The sequence below is a fragment of the Pteronotus mesoamericanus genome, unplaced genomic scaffold (assembly GCF_021234165.1).
Source record: "Pteronotus mesoamericanus isolate MK-2021 breed Mesoamerican mustached bat unplaced genomic scaffold, CSHL_Meso_final scaffold_85, whole genome shotgun sequence".
NCBI classification, from domain to species: Eukaryota; Metazoa; Chordata; class Mammalia; order Chiroptera; family Mormoopidae; genus Pteronotus; species Pteronotus mesoamericanus.
Genome location: NW_026555329.1, coordinates 37,755,925 through 37,778,084, shown reverse-complemented (window position 1 = coordinate 37,778,084; position 22,160 = coordinate 37,755,925). Strand labels below are relative to the sequence as shown.

Genomic DNA, 22,160 nt, shown 5'->3' with positions numbered 1-22,160 from the left:
TTGGAGTTAAGGTTACCAGGCCCTGCAGAGAAAGTTACTTGGGAGTGAGGTAGGGGGTGGGATGAGGCATGAGGTAGTCTGTTTTCATCATAAACTGTAGAATATTATTTTATTACAATATCATGCTGTTTTAATATTTTAAAAATTTAGAGTATAATGTCAATAGGGATAATTAACAATGAAATATATGGACACCATTAGGCGAGCTCACCTTAGTGTTTACCAGAGTACAGTACAATGCGGTTTGGCTCTGGGCAGGGCGGCTTAGAAAATCTGGATAGAAGACCAGAGAAAAACTGAAAGTGATCAAATATAAGTGATTACGATATATGATTGTGGAATGCACTTTCTTGGAAGTAGTTACAAATGGAGTGACTGGATGGCTTTAAAAGCAACTCTTCTTCATAGGAGGACTCGCCCAGTAAAGGTCTGATGCTGGGAAAACTTGGTGTGGATTACCAAATGGGCTGCATTGACATTCGGGGGCTTTTTTTTTTTAATATAAAACCATGTATATTTCATGTTTCCTTGGACTTTATTATCTTCAGGGATCTCCTTAAAGTTCTAAGGGGCTGTCTTGTTCAATGCTATACGTTTCCTAAAATAGTAGTGGGCATACAGTTGGCATAATAAATGTTTGTTGAATTAAAACCTGGAATCAGGGCCTGGCGGGGTGGCTGAGTTGGTTGGAGCTTTGCCTCCATACACCAAAAGGGGACTCAATCCCTGGTTGGGGTGAGTACAGGTGGCAACAGATTGATGTTTCGGACATTGGTGTTCCTCTTCTCTCTCCCTTCCTCTCTAAGATCAGTAAACATAACCTCAGGAGAGGATTAAAAAAGAAACTGGACTTAGTGGTATGCTGATACATGTGGAACACCCAGCACTGAGGGTAACCAGGGAAGTATTCGCTGATTTCTGTGATGTCAATACGCCCACTATGACCAGCTTGATCTTGCTGAAAGCAGAGGGGGAAGAGAGGTGCACAGCCGACTCTTGTGAGCCTGGGCAAGCCAACTCCAGCACACCTGATTTTGACTAATACACAGATGTGCTTATGACCGGCAATATTATGTTAATTCATGATAAATTACATGAAATAATTTAATCCACTAGTTAGGTCAACAAGGAGAATTTTACTACCATTTGGAAATGACTGACATTCAAACCAACAATTCTTTATTACCTTTTCTTTTTCTTTTAAATTGCTGCTGCTTGAAAAAAGCATTGGGGCCAAGTGGATGTATTAGTTTCTAAAATAATATACAAGCAAGCCCTGACTGGTATGTCTCAGTGGGTTGGAGTGTCGTCTCACATACTAAAAGGTCGCCATGTTGATTTCCAGTCAGGGCACATGTCTGGGTTGCAGGTTCGGTCCTAGGGTGCATTCAAGAAGCAACCAAGTGATGTTTCTCTCCTGCTCTTTCTCCCTCTCTTCCCCTCCTCTAAAAATAAATAAATAAAATATTTAAAAAATATATACAAGCAATTATCTTTCTTGTCTAAGCAATCCCCACTCTGTGGGCTGTGCTCCAAATGTTTCATCTGGAACCTAATATATTCTTCCATTTAAAAGTAATACCAAGGATGACTAGGTTGCAGGACTTCTCACAAAACCCATAGATATCAATGCACTAATAGTATTTTGGGAAATGCATTCTCAGTGTCAGCCAGGGAAGACTAGATTATATGCACCTGGCCACCATCCCAGCCAGGAGAGACCATATTGTTCAGCCTGCTATCTGCCAACCATCAGGGGAGTAAAGAGTTCTGGTTACACCTGGAGCAGACTCCCAGCTCTCAGTCATACCTAAGCTGCTCTAACATCAAGAAAGCAACTGAAAGGACAGGAATTCCCCTGACCATGGTTGCGGTGGTACTGATGCTGATGCTGGTGATGGCTGTAGTAGTAGTAGTAGTAGTAGTAGTAGTAGTAGTAGTAGTAGTAACAGTAAACTAATAACATTATTATGTTTCACATCTTTTCCAATATAGTTCTCATAAATAACTCTATGAAGTAGGTGAGATTATTACCCTCATTTTACAGAGGAAAAAAGCAAAGTTTAGAAAGTTCAAGTGATTTGGTCAAACTCCACAACTAGTAAAAGGGGAAGCCTCTTGCAAAAGGATCGTTGACTCCCCACGTAAATGGGGTGAATAGGAGATCACCTGAGGTCATCTGACATACCAACAATTTAGAAAGCTCAAAGAATGTCGTTCATAAATTTTGTTCAGGGTTTCAATTTGCCGGACCTAATTAAAGCTTAACCATTTGGTTATTTATTTATTTGGTGTGATGGAAGCTCAATTTAGACTCAGTTTATAATATTATATTCTGAAATACAGAAGCAGCCTCAAAAATGAAACAGAATGGGGAAAGAGGGTCTTCATTTAAAAACTGGTGAAATCCAAATGAGGTCCACACTTGCGTTAGCAGTATTGCACCAACATTGATTTCCTAGTTTGACAATGACCATGGTACATGGTTATGTATGATATTATCATTGGGGAGAGCCAAAGAGTACATGGGAACTCCCGGTACTATTTTGAAACTGCTCGTGAGTCTTAAACTATTTCAGAATTTTCTTTGATTAATAAAGTGCTGTAAAGGGGGTACTGTAGCACCTGACCCATTATGCCCATCTTCTCCTGCCTGCCTTCGTACTGTGGCCACTCAAAATTTTCTACACTTTCATTTTTTGTAAAATGGATTCAAGTTAGTGTTTAAAAATGTTTTTAGCATTTTTGCCTTTTTAGGAAAGGCTGGACACTGCTTCTAGGTAGATCTAGCACTGCCTCAGGTAATAAAATGTTACCATTTCTCAAAGACTGAGCTGTAACTTCTGAGACTTGAGTTCCACAGAACCCTGTGTACCTGTTAGGTCACAGCTGCAAAGCTGAAACCAGCTCTGGTGCTAGCCCTACCTAACACAAAGACTAATGTGGTGTCACTACTAGACTATCTTCTGGGTTTGATTTTTTTTTTCTTAAACTCTAAAATGAAGCTCACCAATTAAATAGCTTGGTAAGAATAAAATTACCAGGTTCCAAACTTACATCTCTCTTATGATTTGCATGAGAACATTAAGTATACAGCACGTCCTTGAATAACATTTCATTCAACATCATTTCCATGTAATGTTGATGAGATGCCACAGGAACTTAACTCTCGTTTATCACAATTAGTCTAGGGTAAAGCTGGTTTTGTTATACATTGTTTTCTTAAAGCAGCACTTGTCAACCACATTAAGTTAGGAGTCACTGAATGCTAAATATACCTTCAGTTCCTCCTGCATTGCCACACAGAACGAAGAGCCTATAGTTTTTTTAAAGCTGAAATATAAAATCTGAAATGGTACCCCCCCCAAAATCTTCCAATGAGAAACCAAATAGGACAGTCTGTGACATTATAGAGAGTCTATATAGAGACTATTATAGAGACAATATTTAGTCACGATTTCCCCCTTCTCATTTTATCAAGTTTTAGAGGAAACTGAAGCAGAGAATTTAGGTCTTTTGCCTAAGATCACACAGTTATTACTGGTCACTGGTAAAACTGGCTTTTAAAGTGAGGCAGTCTGACCAGAGGCCACTACATTACGCTGCCTCACCATATATTTTCTCAGAAAAAAAAATGTGCTTTATATTTTTCCCTTCATTTTTAAAAGCAAGCAAAACTCTTGGTTGAGGCACCTCTGACTTGTCTCTGGTTGAAATGGAAAACAGAGAGAGGGAATCGGCTCACAGTCTCTTCTGGCCCCCCCGCCCACCACTTCCCCTTTTATACATGCCCCCCGCAAACACACGCACTGACCCTGAGCTATGACTTCAAGGTCGACAGGCAGGTTGACAAGTCTGTCCGGTACCAAGGCCTGAACTCTTTATGCTAGTGGTCCAAGTGAGAGGTTGATCTGGGTCTTTCCCAGTTTTATCATTGAAAGTTTCATGCACTGAAACCCCTCTTCCCCATGATCCTGGGCAAATCAGGACACTTAGCCATTCTGTGCCCTACAACCACCCAGGAATCTGTTAAAAAGTTGTGATGCCTGAGATAGCATCCCTCCTTCCCGGAACCCTGCCCCAGAGCAATCCCATGAGACTCTCCCAGGGGTGAAGAGGCAGACATGGTATTTTCAGAAGGCTCCCTAGGAGATTCCGGTGTCCTGGGTTGAGGTTCACTGTGGCATTACAATACCAAGCACAAGCTGGGGGCTCCTAGACTCTCAAGACTCTTGACCAACATCTCCTCCAGACCCTCAACTCAGTCCTCACAGCTTGACATAGTGCTGGGTCTCAGTCCCAGCTTTCTGCTAGGGTCACCTGCAAAGCCCTAAATAACTACCAGTCTGGGAATGTAAAATGGTGCAACCTCTTTGGAAAGCAGTTTGGCAGTTTCTTTAACAGCTAAACATACACCTACCATATGATCCAGTCATCTCACTCCTAGTTATTTACCCAAGAGGAATGAAATCATATGTCCACACAAAGATCTGTACACAAATGTTCATAGCAGGTTTATTTGTAAAAGCTCCAAACTGAAAACGACACAAATGTCCATCAGTGTGTGAATGCATAAACAAATTTTGGAGGATCCACACCATGGACTCTTACTCAGCAAAGAAGAGGAATGCAATATTGATTGATGCAATAACATGAGTGAATGTCAAAAAAAATTACTGAGTGGAAGACACCAGACCCCCCCAAAAATTGTACATACTATATGGTTCCACTTATATAAAATTCTAGAAGATATATACTAATCTATAGCTAAAGATATCGGGCCAGTAGTTGCCTGGTGATAGTTGAGGGGGTAGGGTGAGGGAGGAACTAGAAAGGGGCACAGGGAAATTTTGGACGTGATGGATATGTTCCTTACCTTGAATGTAGTGATGATTTCATGGATACAAACACACATCAAGAGTACACCTTACCTTCTGGGACAAGATGGTGCCATCCACACCACTCCTAACAGTCCGAGGACCAGAAGGACTGTACATGGTGAATGGACTGCCACATTTTACAGAAAGCACAGTGTTGCCAAGGGAATCTGGGGAAAATTGCAAAAGGTAAGGATGGGACCTTCTTTGCCTGGGGCATTGGAGAAAAAGTATTATCAATGTCACTAACAAAGACTACTGCACTCCTTTGGCCTCCCAAAGGCAGTTTGCTTTGAGTTTTGCCAAAAAACGTTGCTCTGGCAATGTGGCAGCCTCACACTACTTCTAAAGATGGCACAGTTGGGATTCTCAACCTACAATTTTATGGTGTGAAAACTGGGATATGTTTGAAGTCTTTCGTTCAGAAAAAGATGCAAAATTGGTCAGAAGATGAAACTACTTGTGCCCAAAATGTTAACAATGATGTTCACTTCTTTGAAAATAACAATTTCAATACCATTGCAAATAAATTGCATTTGCAAAAAATTGATTTTGTGTTATCAGCTGGACCCCAGCCATGCAAGGTGGCTGTTTATGTTCCAGGAAGTTAAGATTCACCTTTATTTGTTAGATTATATCAGTACCCCAAATTTAATGGACCTCATGCAGCTTTAACCAATAACATTTCTTTAAGGTGGATAAGGTTACAATGTCAAGGAATGAAAAGGCTACTGCTGTGTTGGTAGTAGCTAGTACAGATGTTGACAAGATAGGCACTTGCTATGGGGAACAAATGCTGTACTGCATTGCAACAGAGTACATGCTGTAGTTCAAATACCAAAAAGTGGCTCCATTTGTGATGTAGTTTGGAATTCCAGTTCTACTGAGTTTTGTGCTGTTTATGGTTTTATGCCTGCCAAAGCAAACTTCAAGTTTAAATTTTCAACTTGAAATGTGATCCTATGTTTGACTTTCGAGCTGGTCCTCATACTGCAGCCCACTACAGCCCTCATGGGCACATATTAGTACTGGATGGATGTGGGAATCTGAGGAGACAAATGGAAGTGTAGGATGTTAAAAAAAACTACAAACATTTCTAAATCAGTGGCCCCTGAGTCTACATATTTTGCTTGGTGCCCAGATGGTGAAAGTATTTTAACAGGCACTTGTGCTCCCAGGTTACATGTTAATAATGGGGTTTAGCATTATGTATGGCTCTGTCTTACACAAGTACGATATGCCATCAAATGTGGAATTATGGCAGGTTTCTTGGCAGTCATTTTTAGATGGAATGTTTCCAAAAAACAGTACTTACCAGGCAGTTCCAAGTGGTGTACCCAAGGAAGGACCTAGAGCTGCAACAGCTTACAGACCCTCAGCTTTAATAAATGAACCAATCACCAATTCCAAACTGCATGAGGAGGAACCATCTCAGAATATGAAACCACAACCAGGAACTAAGCAATTATCAAACACAACCCCTAAAAATAAAAGTAAACATGAAGCTAAGAAAGCTGCAAGCAGGAAGCAAGAAGTGACCAGAGTCTAGGTGTGGCACCTTCTCCTGCCCCATGGAGCGTAGCACAAAATGCTGTCTCTCAGGCAGCTTCTGGAGAACCTGAGATAGACAAAAAACCAAGAACCTAAAGAAGAAACGAAAGAACAAGCAGCTACTAGAATACTAGAAAACTGCTAGAAAAAAAAAAATCAGTAGGAAAAAATTCAAAAAGAGAAAGCCCTTCTCTAGGAGCTGGAAGATTTGGAATTGGGTATTTAAAGATTCTCAGAAAGCAAGTTGAATACCAGAAATCAGTGAAAATGTATCTTCTATTAAGTTCACCGGGGTATACGAAATATTCATGTGCTCACATTTAATGTTCATTTATAATTTTAACCGTTTTTCCAAGATTCTGCATATGTGTGAAATTATTTAATAATGTCTATTAAATCGACTTTTGCATCATGCATCCTATATTATTTTAAAATATGATACAAAAAAGAGACTCATGAATTTTCTAGCTAAGCTTGACAAATAAAAGGCAAATATTATTTTTTAGTAGGGAACATTATTTACCATATAAATGAATAAGGACATTTTATACTTTTTAAAAAAAGTATAGCTTAAATAGGTACTTATTAATAAACGTAATAGTTTATTAAATGTTAATTATATCTCAGTAAAGCTGTTCAAAACAACAACAACAATAAAACTCCTAATATTCAGGTCCTATTGCAAGAGATTCAATTTTGTGGCCCTGGAACGGGGCCCAAGCCTCAGCGCTTCTTAAAGGACTTCGGGTGGCTCTCATGTGCAGGCCTGATTTAGAACCACTGCAGTAATGCCTTCCACCGGAGTCACTCTCCCAAACCACTACAAGGATCAGTGATAATAGGAGATGGAGGGCAAGGAGTCAAAGAAGAAGGAAGAAGTGTTAGGATGATGATGTTCATGAAGAGGATTAATTAAGCCCAAACTGGTTTAAGAAATGACTTCGGCAGAGAATAGCTGACTCCACTAGGTGGCATCTGGACCCTTCTCTTTAGCATGAGTTCCTGAGGAACTGGAGATTGGGGGCCCCCGGCTGCCTGAGATGTGTCGTGAAAGAGTACTGAGCTGACAAAGGTCTCCTGGAACGCTTTCCTTGCGACACTGCAAGAACCCCACATTCACCGGCAACACTCTGCTCAAGTTTGTGCCCACGTCCCAACCACTAGCCATCATATCCCCTCAGGTTCTCCCAGGTGTCAGGGCACAGAATTCTCAGGGTAGGACCGACGTCTGAAGATTCAGCCCCCACCATATCCCCAGCACCTTGGCTACCTTCTTCTGTTTCAGTCTTCATTCAGTCTCCTGGCAATGACTTTCTGGCCTCCCTTTCCATCCTCAATTTTTCCATTGCTTAAGAATATCATTAAATGCTGAGTGGATTTTAAGAATTACAAAATACATAAGATATAAAGAATCACAACCCATGAGCACATGTGTACCCAGCACTCAGGTAAAGAAAAATCCGAATACCATTACTATTATCCCTGAAGTCGCCTTATATAAACCTATTCCCTTTCCTCTCACCTCCAAGGCAAACACTATGCTGAATTTTGTGTGTATAATTAATTCCCTTACCTTTCTTAACATTTCCTATGTATGTTTCAATCTGTAAACAATATATTGCTTATTTTTGTATGTTTAACTTTAAATAGATTGATTTATACAGTGTACATTCTTGAGACAATGTTGATGTAGCTACAATGCATTGCTGCAATGCTTTATTGTATTCCATTATGTACTATACTACAGTTTCTTTATTCTACTAGGATGACCTTCGGGCTGTTGTCAGTGTTTCCTATTATGAACAGAGCTGCTGTGAACATTCTTGCACACATGTCCTGGTATGCATATACAATAGTTGCTCTAGGAGTGGAATTTCTGGGTCATAGTGTAGAAACATGTTTATATTACCAAGATAATTCCAAATCGTTTTCCAAAGTGGATATTTTAATTTACAAATTTATACTCCCACCATCACAGACTGTTTTGTTATAGCATTTGAAATTGTTCAATTTCCTAATTTTTACCAGTCTGGTAGATGTAAAGTGACTTTGTTGTTGTAGTTTTAATTTGTTCATAGAAATTGAAAATACTTTAATACGGTTAGTGGTCATTTGTCCTTCCTCTTCTTGAAGTGCCTGTCCTGGTGGAAGGGTAAGGGCACAGGTTTCAGAAGCCGGCCCACAAGGACAGATTTGTTTCACAGCTATAACAACAGCTGAGTAGAGGCCCTGCTAGCCACCGGCATCCCACCTTACTCGGTGACCCTTCCGAGTAAGACTAGCCGACGCGACCCGGATAAGCAGCGAGCAGATACTGGAGCCCAGGGTCCAGCCACGCTTCGTCACCCACAATCGGGTAGAAAACACAGGCTACCTTTCTGCCGCACTGCTAGGACTGAGCTGCAGCCTGCTCGCACCAAAGATGCTACTTAGGACTCTCCGATGGCCATCTCCAGAATTACACAAACTCCTTCTGCTATTAGTTGATCTTGTATTATAAACACGCGCGGTCTCATTCATTGGATCTTACAAGTACTGAGTACAGGAAAAGACAATCAGGCCCAGCCCTCGGACGGGACTGAGGGGGAAGGCGTCCGCCCACAGCAGGAGCCGCACCAGCCTCCCTCAGGTCTCCGCGATTGGCCCACGCCCCCCGAACCCCGCACCCGTTCACAACCCGCGGAGTGAGGTAGAGTGTCAACCGAGACCGCAGCCCGGGGCAGGAGCGCCACGTGACCGCGCCGGCGGAAGAGGCGGAGTCGAACTGCCGCGACGCTCTCTGGACGCCTAGCAACGGCCAACGCGGAGTGATGGAGGCCCCCAGTCACCACTGCAGCAGGGAGTTCCAGGCCAGGAATTATTTGAAAAAACATCGGATTATGGAGTTGCTGAACTATCTCACCAGCTCCCTGCTCTTTTTCCGGCCAGGTAAAGGTCCTGCCTACCACTCGGTTTTCTGTCCCAGCCGCCTCCCCCCAAGCAGCGGTTCCTGGAAATTCCGGTACGCGGGTCCCGACGCGCGCCCGCGTCCCTCCCAAAAACCGCCCGCCTTCACGCGCATGCACTCTCCTGCCTCTACAAAATGCTGCTTTTGTTAGAAATGAATATTTATGCTTCCTAACTGGAAGACTATATTAATCTGAGTCTTTATTTATATTTTACCCCTTCCATCCGGGCACCTGCTTCCCTGCATCATGCTGTTTCAGTTTTGGGGGTTTTCGATTGTCTGCATGTTAGAATCACCAGAAGAGCTTTTTGATAAAATACCCAGGTCTAGTCTCTCGACTTTTTTATTCAATAATCAGTCGTAGAGCACAGATTACTCGTATGCAATTAAGTTTTCAATATCCTACCTTTCTCACAAGCTAGGCCTCGAACCATCGGTACTTAATAATTGTTAAATGGTTATGTCCACGTGTGACATATTTTAATTTCGTATCAGAAAGAATTGGGGCTGTTCTTTTACAGATAAACCAAGAGACTATTTAGTATCTCTACTGGAACGACTGAGACTTGCCAAAATAACAGGGGTGGCGTTTCCTTTCTTTATGGATCACTCTAACATTGTGGCTATGTTTGAGATGTTGGACACCTCGAATAAAGGAACTATATCATTTGTGCAGTACAAAGAAGGTCAGTGTCTAATACAAACTGAGGTAATAATTAGTAGTTATTGTGTAACTTTCTCTAGCTGAAAATAATTCACTTGGTAAATTTTCCTTCTCATTCTGACTTTTACAGCCCTAAATACTCTGGGTCTGTGTGCCGCAGAAGAAGTGTTAAAAGATGATGGACATGGAATAACTTTGGATAAATTCAGGCATGAAGTGTAAGTTCATTTCCTCATGAGTAATATTTAAAGAATATGGCATGATTTTGAAGTACAATTAATACCTTTTAAAACAGGCTCCTATTTTTTGGTAGGGACTTTCAGCTGACTAGAAAAGGAGAACAGGGAGAGCTGACAGAAAAGTCCCTAAGCTTGGGGAGGGGAGGAGGGAGGAAGAAAATGCTGGAGTTAGGAAGTTTGAGGCAGCTTCAATGGGAAACCCCAGCAATACAAAAGCCCCCAGTTTGCTAGGAAAACTAACAGAAAAACTTTGAGTTCAATATACTAGTTTGAAAATCTCTGTATAAAATACAGAGTAATAGAATTTCTCCCAAAATTTCTTCAAAATAATTTATCACAAAATAAATATTTCTCAATAGTACAGGCTGCACCCTGGACTGACAATTTTAGATTTGAAGTATTACAGCATAAAAAGTATTAACTAAATGCTAAATCAAGGAAAAACCCATTGGAACGAAATTTGGTAGTTGAAGAAAGACTAGTTAATCCAACTCAATTTGTTTAAAAGTTTTGCTCACTGAGGATTTATAAGATACCCATCTCATCATCAGTTACATAAATATTAAACAAAAATTGTTTAATCACATTCCCTACCCCAGAGAAGACTGAAGCATCGTGCTGTGGCCTGAAATATTTCATCCAAAAGTAAAGGGTGCCTATGGAATGGAGCTAGGAAGTATTTTAAATGGAAGGACATTTGTGGAAAATGAGAACAGTTCTATTTTAGTCACTAACTCTTAATGTGCTTTCTTAAGAGAAATATGGTGAATTTCCAAACTAGATACAGGGACTCCAATTATAAACATGCATTCTAAAGTGGTTTTTTAAAAATTTATTTAAATTTGCTGCGTTTGATTATCCACAAGTCTTCCTCAGTTAACATAGGAAGTTGAAAGTTGGTTATAATTTATTGTCTCTGCTCCTGTGTTTTATTCAATACATATTCAGCATTTATATTTGTAAATGGAATTACTCTGAGTTTCCATGGCTTCTGAGTTTTCTGTTTTTGTTTTCTTAGGAACAAAAGATCTCAGGAAATATGGTCAGCACTTTAGTAACACTGTAAGTCAAAGATAATAAATGATTCTATGAAGTTTGCAGTTATCCAGTTTCATTAATTTGGAACTTTATCATATCCAATCAAACTTAATCCAGTTGGCTTCCTCTTGTTCAAAAAAGGGGAAAAAAAAATGAAAACAAAAAAAGAATGCATTATTTTCCCGTGTTAGGCCAGTGTGTCCTCAAATTAAGCAGAATCTCAACATCTTGTTGAGCCAGTTTGTAAATCCCCAGTTCATTTAATGCTGCTGTGGCAGGAGGCTGCCCGGGAGCTGACTGCAGGACATCTTTCAGAAGGAGAGCAGAACCAGTGTTCAAATTCAAAACAATACAGGCTTCTTTTACACTGTTTGGGAAAAAAAAAAAAAAAAAAAAGCCAGAGGGGAATGAAATCTCCATTATCTTTATCACCCACATTGTTCTGTAACAATTTCATTTTGAGAAACTAAAGAGCTTCCCTGTACTGCTAGACCATGTGCCCTCAATAAAAACTATGGGTGGATTATTTGGTTCTTTTAACATATTAGGACTATGTATGAGTACAGAGTTTATATTTCATTAGATTAATATAAAGTAATAGGATCACTGTTTTCAGTTATGTATACATTACTTCCCAAAATATAATACTTGATATTAACATTCTGTTAACTTTAGGTAGATTAGGATATGGGAAAAGAGAAAATTAAGATATGAAATGAAAGCAGTAGAAAGGTAGAATACTACAAATAAAGCAAATAGTAAGCATATTGAAACGAGCAAAAATAATCTTTCATTTATAAATTTAAAAAGAATATTTTATAATCTCAGGAACACCTGAAACAACTTAAATTTTACATCAATAATATCTAAAAAATACTTCTAAGAATTCTCCTTATATACATGTATAATTATACTTAGAACCAAAATTAATATCAAATGTTTAAAAACAAAAGTTTTTCTTTATACTTAGCCTGTTATTAGGTTCCAGACATATTTTTAATTTCCTATATTAATTGACTATGGCAGAACTGTACTTGCTTTCATTTTCTATTTATTTCCCAATAATAAGCAAATCTGAGCATTACACCAAATGCTAGAAAACAAAGCCCAATGTATAATTTATATCAGTTCTGGTGAATTTTGGGGGTAATGGGTCAAATCTTATACAGGGTGGGGAAAAAGTAGGTTTACAGTTATGAGTATGCAAAACACAGTCTATTTTTTGTATTATTAATTATTGTATTATTTTCCCATATGAACAACTGTAAACCTACTTTTGGCCCACCGTGTATTATTTTGATACAAAATAAATATTTAAAAATTTTAATTGATGCTGTAATACATTTAACATCACTGGAACCCTAAAGTTGTTAAAAAAGTTATTAACCTCCTCTAATGATTTGATATATCAAAATCAATTGTTAAATACTGAGCTTACTGTTTAAAGTAATTTTCTGGTCTCTTGCAATAGTGGGAGAACAAAGGGAAAAGATTCCGAGTCATGTCGAACTGCAACTGAGCTGCTCCTCCTTCATTGAAGTGATTAGCAAGAATGATCTGAAACAAAGATTAATTCATATCACAGTTGCCTTTATCATCACAGCCCCAAAATATAGTCTGCTTTTTACTTACTTCTTGGTAGATGTATATATCCAGTTTCTCTACAAGCATTTGCCAGAAAATTTTAAATAAAGAGAAGCAAAGCTGCTGTTCCAATTGAAGTAAACGGTCTCGTAACGTGAGCAGTAAGGGGCAAGCCGAGCCGGACAGGGACAGGACTGCCTGCTCGGACTGAGACGGCAAGGACAGCCACCTGGGGAAAAACAGCATCGCCTGTAGCACGTTAATTTTTACCATAAAATTTTTCATCACTTTGTATTTTTAAGGATTTAACAAATTTTAAATTTGGGGAAGTGCACTGTCCTGGGGCATTTTAGGTAAGATGGACAGCCCAACATTAGAAACTCTCTCAGAAAATAAATATACCTATAATTACACTTTAGCTCTCAGTTAAATACTCTTAAATGAGGATGACAGATTAAATTTTTAAATTCCCAAATATGACTTACTGAAGTAATTATAGAAGTTAAAATGTAAAACATATTAGCATGTAAGACACCAGCTTATTTTATGCTATAATTTTCAGCAAAATGGACTAATAATACTCCCAAACTGATTCACACTGTGCTAAAGCAAAGAGATTGCCTGCTGGCGAGGCGCTCAGTCTGCTGAAGGCAGAGGCGTCCACAGGAGTTACGCCAGGAGGGTAAACTGGACAACATAAGCATGCACAGAGGGGAGAGGAGCACTTACTTTTTAAAATGGGTGACAGGCTGGGCCATTCAACCCGTATCATACATCAACAGGCTGTATTTACAGACATATCTGAAGGTTAAATTATGGTCTCTATTCTTATTAAGAATGAATATATTTTAGAAAGACTTCCATCAGAAACAGTTAAAAGTTTGGTGTGCAAAAGGCCTAACTCCGTGCTACCTAAATACCTTGGAAATCTGACTGTATATACCATCTTATAACTTCTACCACACTGGAGTTGAGAGTTGACTTATAAGAAAATACAGAGGACTTACCTTTCTTTTTTATACAGTTTGGCAGCATCTTTAACTTCCCTAAAAACATGGTCTACTTGACGGGTCAACATGTCATGCTTTAAACGCTCTAACAGGTTAATCATGTCATCAAAGACAGAGCTCTCCATAGAGGCTAGTTGTCCCAGCTGCAATTTACTGAGAGTGTTATTCTCTGCAAAGACCTCCAGTGCTGCCTGTTGAAGTTGTAGAAAGAACTGAAAGCAAAAATATGTTAACATATCTGTTAAGATCCTTTTTTTTTTTTTACAGCCTTAAACATAACTCATATATAATTCAATCATTTAAAGTGTACAGTTTGGTGACTTTTACTGAATTCAGATTTGTACATCTCTCACCACAGTCAATTTTAGAACATTACTCCAAAAAGAAACCCCACACTCTTAGCCATCACCCCCCACCCCTCCCCACTCTGTCTCTGTGGATTTGCCTAACCTGGACCTTTCATATAAATGGAATCACACAATTTGTGGTTCTTTGTGACTAGCTCCTTTCGCTTAATGTTTTCATGGTTCATCCATATTGTAATGTGTATTAGTACTTTATTTCTTTTTATCGCTAAATAATATTCTGTTATATAGATATACCACATTTTGATGGACAGTTGGGTTGTTTCCACTTTTTTTCTATTATCAATAATGCTGTTATGAACATTTGTGTATGGGTTTTTGTGAGAATATATTTTCACTTCTCTTAGGTATGTACCTAAGAGTAGACTTGCTAGATCATATTAATTGTATGTTTAATCGTTTGAGGAACTGCCAAACTATTTTCCACAGCTATGGCACCATCTTATTTTCCTGTCAGCCATGTGTGAGGATTCAAATTTCTCCACATCCATGCCAAAAACAGTTATTACGTCTTTCTTATGATAGCGTAAGTTTGTCTGTTTATGATAGCCTAGTTTGTCTGAAGCGGTATACCACTGTGGTCTCGATTTGCATTTCCCCAATGGCTACCGTGCTTCCCTAAGTACTCCTCACTTTTTCTAGACAGATTTAAAGCTGTAGTAAATCTAGCAGATTTAAGAGTTAAAAAAATTAAAGTGTCATTTTTACAGTGGTATTTTAGGTAAAGTTAGTGTTATTTTTTCTGCGCTATAGTGCTGTGGATATTTGCAGAAGATTAAAAAGAACCTAATGTCCATTTAATAGGGGGCTGGGGATGGCCACACTTAATAATTTTTCAGTGATATGTGAGAGGCCACACTTACCAGAACATGTCTGAGAATGATGCCAGAAAACAACTTTAGAGCAGCCATGCCTGATCCTTTGAGTTACACAAATATCTCACTTTCTCACTCCACCCGCTTCCCACTCAGGTCTATGAATCAGGTGTCTGTCACCTACCCCTGAAAAACTCTTAATTCTGAAAGGCTGGACACGTCAGGCCTGGCAGAGTGGCAATGGACAGACAGCTATTAGTAGAGAATCTAAATGAATGGAAGGTGAACTCTTGTCCAGTTTTTTTTTCTTTTTCTAAGTATGTAATACAAGAGCTTTAATAATTTTTATTTAAAGCATTCTGAGACTGGAGAATTATGAAGATGATTAAAGGACCTTTGATATTAAATGGAATTTGTACCATAATAACAAACTAGGACATAGAATTCATTCATGCCTTGAACGGTCAACTCTAAAATTTGGTTACTTCTCTGTTGACAGAGGGACAGTTAATTCAGCATCAGAAAGAGATTTTCAGCATCAGTTAATTTTCTGTGGATAGGAATGATGGCCAATTCATCTTTGTTAAAGGCTAAGGCACTGAAAAAATTAATGAAGTTCCACAAATATTTCAGAGTGAAAAATCTCTCCCTGAATGAGTTTCTTTATTAAATCATCTGGCACAATAATCAAGAATGAGGATTTGTTTCCCACTATTGAAAAAACTTAGTGGAAAATGGAGCAGTGTGGGGGCTGAGTGAATAAAGCACTTACTAAAATTAGGAATATGACACATAAAAGAACACAAAGAATTAATGTATTCTGATTAGCTGACTTTATAAAGATAAATGCATTGATCATGACACTCTACACTGTACTCATTTTGAAATAATTATATGGAATAGTAATTGTGAAATATTTTGTCTTGTTTTCCTTACTTGGCAGAATGATATTATGCACACAGATTTCAGCTAACATTTTTGTAGGAAAAAAAAGTTTGTCACCTTTTTTTGTTACAGCATAAGAGTACAGACTAAAATAAACTATGATTGTGTTTGATTTTTATTTTGTTTCTATCTGTTATTAGTATATTTATTTTTGTTTCCTCTTTATTTTGGCTTATAACCCCATATTTAAGATACTTTTTATTTTTCACTTCACAGTAAAGAAATACATTCTTTGTCTGTTTTAGCAGTATGTCATAATATTTCTCCTGTGTACAACAAATGATTTAATACATTAGCAGTGTACTATAATTTCTGTCATAAATTCATAATTTAAGGTACATTCTTTTCATGTTTTCTAGACTTCCTATGTCATTTCTGCTTTTATTTTTTTATTGCATTAAGATTTGACAATGTACAGAAATTTTAAATTAATTTTCCTTGTTTAACTTTGTGACTCATATCGGCACACTCAAAAATTACATTTTCCTTAATATACCATGAACTTACCACCTTACCTATTACATTTTTAAAGTGGTCCTTTTAAGCCTTTAGTTAAAATTATTGGTTTCTTTTCACCTTACTGAAAAACTGCACACAGATATTGTTATTATAGCTTTTTTTTATCTTTGGGCTAAAACTTAAAACATGTTCCTCTATTGTTCTCCCCCCTGCAAGAGTAAACCGCCTTATTTATTGTCCCCTTTATTGATTTATTCTTATTTTGATTTCCTCTTTGATTCACTGGTTGTTTAGTAGCATGTTAGTCTCCATGTATCTGTGTTTTTTCCAGTTTTCTTCCTGTAGTTGACTTACAGTTTCATACCACTGTGGTTGGAAAAAATGCTTGATATGAATTCAGTCTTCTTGAATTTATGGAACTGAAACGTTCCATAACGTTTGTAACAGTCCCTTTTGAGCTAATAGACATTTCAGTTCCAATAAATTCAAGAAGACTGTTTTGTTTTCTGGCCTAATACGTGATGTATCCTGGAGAATGTTCCATGTGCACTTAAAAAAAAAATGTGTATTCTGCAGTTTTTGGATGAAGTGTTCTGTAAGTGTCTATTAAGTCAATCTGATCTAATGTAACATTTAAGGCCATTATTTCCTTATTAATTGTATGTTTAGATCATCTATCCATTGGAGTGAGTGAAATATTAAAATCCCCTATTATTATATTACTGTGGACTTCTCCCTTTATATCCATTAACAATTGCTTTATATAGTTAGTTGCTCCTATGTTGGGTGTGTAGATATTTACAATTGTTATATCCTCTGCTTGGATTGACCCCTTTATAATTGTTATCTCCTTGTCTTTTTAAACCATTTTTTGTTTTAAAGTCTATTTTGTCTGCTCTGAGTATTCCTACCCTAGCTTTCTTTTCATTTCTATTTACATGGGATGTCTTTTTCCATCTCTTCACTTTCAATTTGTATGTGTCTTTCAATTTGAAATGAGTCTTTTGTAAGATGGGTCTTGTTTTTTAATTAATCTTATAGATGGGTCATGTTTTTTAGTCCATTCAGCCACTCTAAGTCTTTTTATTGGAGCATTTAACCCATTTACATTTAAAGTAATTATCAATAAGTATTGCCATTTTGTTCATTGTTTTTTGGCTGTTTTTATAGTTCTCCTCTGTTCCTTTCTTCTCTTGATCTCTCTTCCCTTGTGGTTTGCTGGGTTTTTTTTATTTTGTTTGGGTTCCTTTCTGTTCATTCTTTGTATGTTTGTAGGTTTTTGGTTTGCGGTTACCGTGAGGTTTATATGTATATCTGTAACAGTCCCTTTTGAGCTAATAGACGTTTCAGTTCCAATATATTCTGTAGGGACAACCTTCCCCTTCCATGCTTTATGTTATCAATGCCATGTTTTACATCTTTTTGCATCTCCTAACTACTCATTGTAATTTGAGTTTTATACTTTTTTCTTTTGACCTTCATAGTAGCTTTCTTTCATGTCTAATTTGGCTTTACATATGAGATATTTTTTTCTTTCTCATATTTTTATATTTCTTGTTATGGTCTTCCCCTTTCTGCTTAAAGAAGACCCTTTAATATTTCCAGTAAAGCTGATTTAATGGTGATGAACTCTTTTAGTTTTTTTTGGCCAGTAACTCTCATCTCTCTTTAAATTCTGAATATAACCTTGCTGGGTAAATTATTCTGGTTGTATGTTTCTTTCTATAGCACTTTAAAGGTATCCTTCTACTCCATTCAGGTCTATAAAGTTGCTACTGAGAAATCTGCTTATAGTCTTATGGGGTTTCATTTTTTCCTCTTGCTTCCTTCAAGACTATTTAGCTTTTGCCATTTTAATTACAATATGTCATCTTGTTTGAACTCTCTGTGCTTCCTGGACTGGGATATCTCCTTCCTCTCCCTGGTTAGGAAAGTTTTCAGTCATTATATCTTTCCTTTTTTTAAGAAGAGCTTTGGTTTTTGTTTTTGTTTTTTTAAGATTTTATTTATTTATTTATTTATTTTTAGAGAGGGCAAGGGAGGAAGAGAGGGATAGAAACATCAACGTGTGGTTCCTTCTGCTCCCCCAGCTGGGGACCTTGGCCCCACAACCCAGGCATGTGCCCTGAGAGGGAATTGAACCAGTGACCCTTTGGATCTCAGGCTGGTGCTCAGTCCACTACGCCACACCAGCCAGGGCTCAGCCATTATTTATTTAAAGAAAATTTCTGTCCCTTTCTCTTTTCCACTTCTGGGATGGGATCCCTATAATGCAAATGTTTAAGTACAGCTGTTTTTCATTTTACTTTCTTATTTTCATTTCATGATATAATTATATATTACAATTTACATTTATAATGTATCTTCATATTCATTATCCTCAGTATAGTTACTGTTTTCACCATTTAATGTATATTTCACTGTTTTATGACCATCTTTATTTTCTCTTAATGCTTCCTATCACAAAACGTATTTCATGGGACAAGCTGGTGAAAACCTAAGCTGATGTTTGTATCCACACAGATGATCTTAGAACAGCAATTCCTAACCTTAGGGAACCCTGTCCAAGAAGGAGTTCCTGGAGGCCCTCTGAGATCATTTTACTATCTAAAATAGGAATTAATCTATATAAAGTTATAAAGGCTAAATTTCTTCACTTTTGGCTGGAGGTACATATTGGAAAATCCGGTATGTTTTTCAATATGTACCTCCAGCCAGGAGGTACATACTGAAAACCAAAGTCCTGACAGCCAATATATTCCTCAGATTAATGAGAAGAGTAAAAATAAATTACTGCTTAATAAATATATTTAGGCAGACCGAACCTGTTGATGCATGGGATCTACATGGAGAAAGGAAGGATAAGTAAAATTCTTGGACGTAAAAGGCCTTACATTACTTAACTGAACCCAATGTTTTGATTTTTAGGTTTATTTAAAACATATCTCCCAATACTGTAAGAAATTAATTAATTTTTGGATGTGATAAGGGTAATGTGGTTATATTTTTTTTCAAAAAGGAATGATCTTTTATTAGAGATATCTTTTGAAATATGTACCAAGAAGTATGATATTTGAGATTCGTTTTAAAATAACCAAACATGGGGGTTGGAGGAGAGGTTTAAATGAAGCAAAGAGTCATTGCAGATTCATTTCATTATTCTATTTACTCTTGTATATATTTAAAATAACACATTAAATAATTTAATGTATGAAATAATTAAAAGTTTAAAAATAGTTTCTATCTTTGTAATTCTTCATACTTTGTCACATTTGAAGGCATTCTAGAGGTATCAAGTGTTAACTATTGTATTTTCCTTAAAGTGCTGGATTTTATTGATCTTGACGCCATTATTCAATCTTATCTTTTGCTGAGGTGGCAATTACCACCATATATAAATATTTCCTAAGTATAAAGTCTAAAGAGAAGAAAGGTTCATTCAATGAACAACTATTTCATGAAATGTTGACTATCTTTTCCAATTACAAAGCTATTAGGATATTTAACTATTTTAAGGGTTGATTGAGAAAAATGTGTATTTTACTACACCTCCTAAGTTTGAATAAGTTTACTCTGCCTAGGGCGTATTTTTGCTTGCTATAAATTCAACATTTCAAAAGGTAAAACTGTTCAAACTGTTAATGTATTATTTAATATAAAAGCACATTAACTTACAACATTGTCAGCCCAGTCTGCTAGTACTGTTGAGACATAGTTCACAGCATTAAGAATTGCACAGTATCGAAAGCCAAGGGAAGCTCTAGTCTCTTCTTTCATCACCTGAGTCAGTCGTATCCTGAAATCATCTACTAAGTCCTTCTGTAACTCCAAGAACTGCAGCTTTCTGGAAGCTGTGGGAAGATTTTTATACCGGTCTGTGAAGAAAGTTAACAAGACATAGTTACAGGCTTTTCCTATTGACATGTTTTGGTGCCTTTGTCAAAAATCAACTGAACATCCAAGTATGGATCTATTTCTAACCTTTCTAGGGATGTGGGTTTCACAAGTATATGTGTTTGTCAAAACTCACTGAACCATATACATTAGATGTATGCCTTTCACTGTATATATTATAAATGATGCTTCAATTTTTTAAAGGGCATATGAGATAATTATAAAAATTCACTCCATTTCTTCAAAAAACTGACTTTTTTTTAAAAGGAGGAACTAGGATAGGTTAAAAGAGATACCTATGTAAGAATTTACAGGTGAAATGGTAAGATGTCTGAAATGTTCTTTAAAATACTCCAGAAAAAAATAAAGGGTTGGGGGGCAAAATAGAAAAGTGGTAATTGTTTGTTTTTTAAAAAATTTATTTATTGACTCTAGAGAGAAGAAGAAAGATAGAAACATCGATTTGTTACCCCACTTATCCATGCATTCACTGGTTGATTTTTGTATGTGCCCTGACAGGAGACCAAACCTGCAACCCTAGGGTATCAGGTTTGGTCTCTAACCAACTGAGCTACCCAGCCAGGAAAAGTGTTAATTATTTTAAGTCTTAGTTACAGATACCTGAGGGTTCATTATATTATGCTACTTGTATATGTTTGAAAATTTCCCTAATGAAAAAGTTTTTTAAAAGACATGACTTTTTCTCATTTTTTTGGTTTTGTGTTTTTAATATTTTTCTTAAGTTGAGGATATGGGATTATTTACTAACTAGGTTGGAATGACACTTCTTCAGGTTATATATACTGGCCTAAGAAGTGGACAAGACAGAAGGGGATGGTGGTAATGAGGGTTCGGTGGCATCTGGAGAACCAGAAGGCCTGCAATAGGGCAGTGTGGACGGCTACAGACAAACCAGGGCTAGAGGCTGCTAGGCCACCCTCTGGCCAGGATATACTTGCACTGTAAGAAGAGTTCCTACCACTACTCTTTATTCTACTCTTCTGTAATCTTTGATATATCAAAGTGAAGGAAATATTTAAAATTTTGGTCAATCACCTTTTACTAAAGATACAAACTAAATGGCAGGAGAATTCACGTAGTAAAATCAAATTATTTGTTTTTATGTAACAATTCAGAAATTTCCCCTTCATATATACCAATGTTTAAGATCTTAAATTATTAAAAATCTGAAACCTAGGATATTATGCTACAGTTCTGCCAAAATAGAAACTGAATTTAAAGATCTTATAATAACTACTATGTAATATTAATTTTGTTGAACTACTTGAAAAAGTACCATGGAAAGAATCAGTACTTTTAAAACAAAGTTTTATCTTAAAAGACTTATACTTACCAGTTATAACTAAGAGTAGCGTCATAAAAGTCTCTGCACAGTCTGGAACTTTCATCTCATCCACGTCAGTGATATCCTTATACTGGGATATCCAGGCAGCTTCTGATGAAAGCATTGAGTCCATTTTTTGAAGAGCAACTGATATACAAAAAAAAGAGAATTATGTCAAGTAGTTATAGTCATTTCTGATTTTTCAACTCACAGTTTTTTAGGAATGATGATTTTTCTATAAAAAATAAGTCCACAACCTCTTACTAGTTGCACTATGTTTAACATGCTCTATTTTAAGGTTAAATAAGATTACTCTCCCTGGCAACAGTACCCAAAATTTTCAAAATAGGTATACTGATTAGACAGGCTGCATCCAAAACGATTCTACCAGGAAAGAAATACTGTATGTAAAAGTCTATAAAACAGT

At 37.2% G+C, this 22,160-nt stretch overlaps 1 protein-coding gene and 1 pseudogene across 3 annotated transcripts in view; one reads left to right on the top strand and one right to left on the bottom strand.

Moving 5' to 3' along the window:
• Positions 1-4,944: 4,944 nt before the first annotated feature.
• LOC129062960 (eukaryotic translation initiation factor 2A-like) lies at positions 4,945-6,654 on the top strand (annotated as a pseudogene).
• A 4,448-nt stretch (positions 6,655-11,102) lies between these two features.
• The window catches only part of RINT1 (RAD50 interactor 1), a 35,540-nt gene continuing 24,482 nt past the window's right edge, over positions 11,103-22,160 (bottom strand). For 2 of the 3 annotated variants that reach the window (XM_054564644.1, XM_054564643.1), the window contains 6 exons: positions 21,743-21,880; positions 20,170-20,369; positions 13,908-14,122; positions 12,949-13,129; positions 12,755-12,873; positions 11,103-11,683 (listed from right to left, as the gene is read on the bottom strand). In XM_054564644.1, coding sequence (XP_054420619.1) covers positions 11,491-11,683; positions 12,755-12,873; positions 12,949-13,129; positions 13,908-14,122; positions 20,170-20,369; positions 21,743-21,880 — 1,046 coding nt within the window. In that variant the 3' untranslated portion in view covers positions 11,103-11,490. The remainder of the gene's footprint in view (positions 11,684-12,754; positions 12,874-12,948; positions 13,130-13,907; positions 14,123-20,169; positions 20,370-21,742; positions 21,881-22,160) is intronic. The other variant, XM_054564641.1, reaches the window with a different exon arrangement.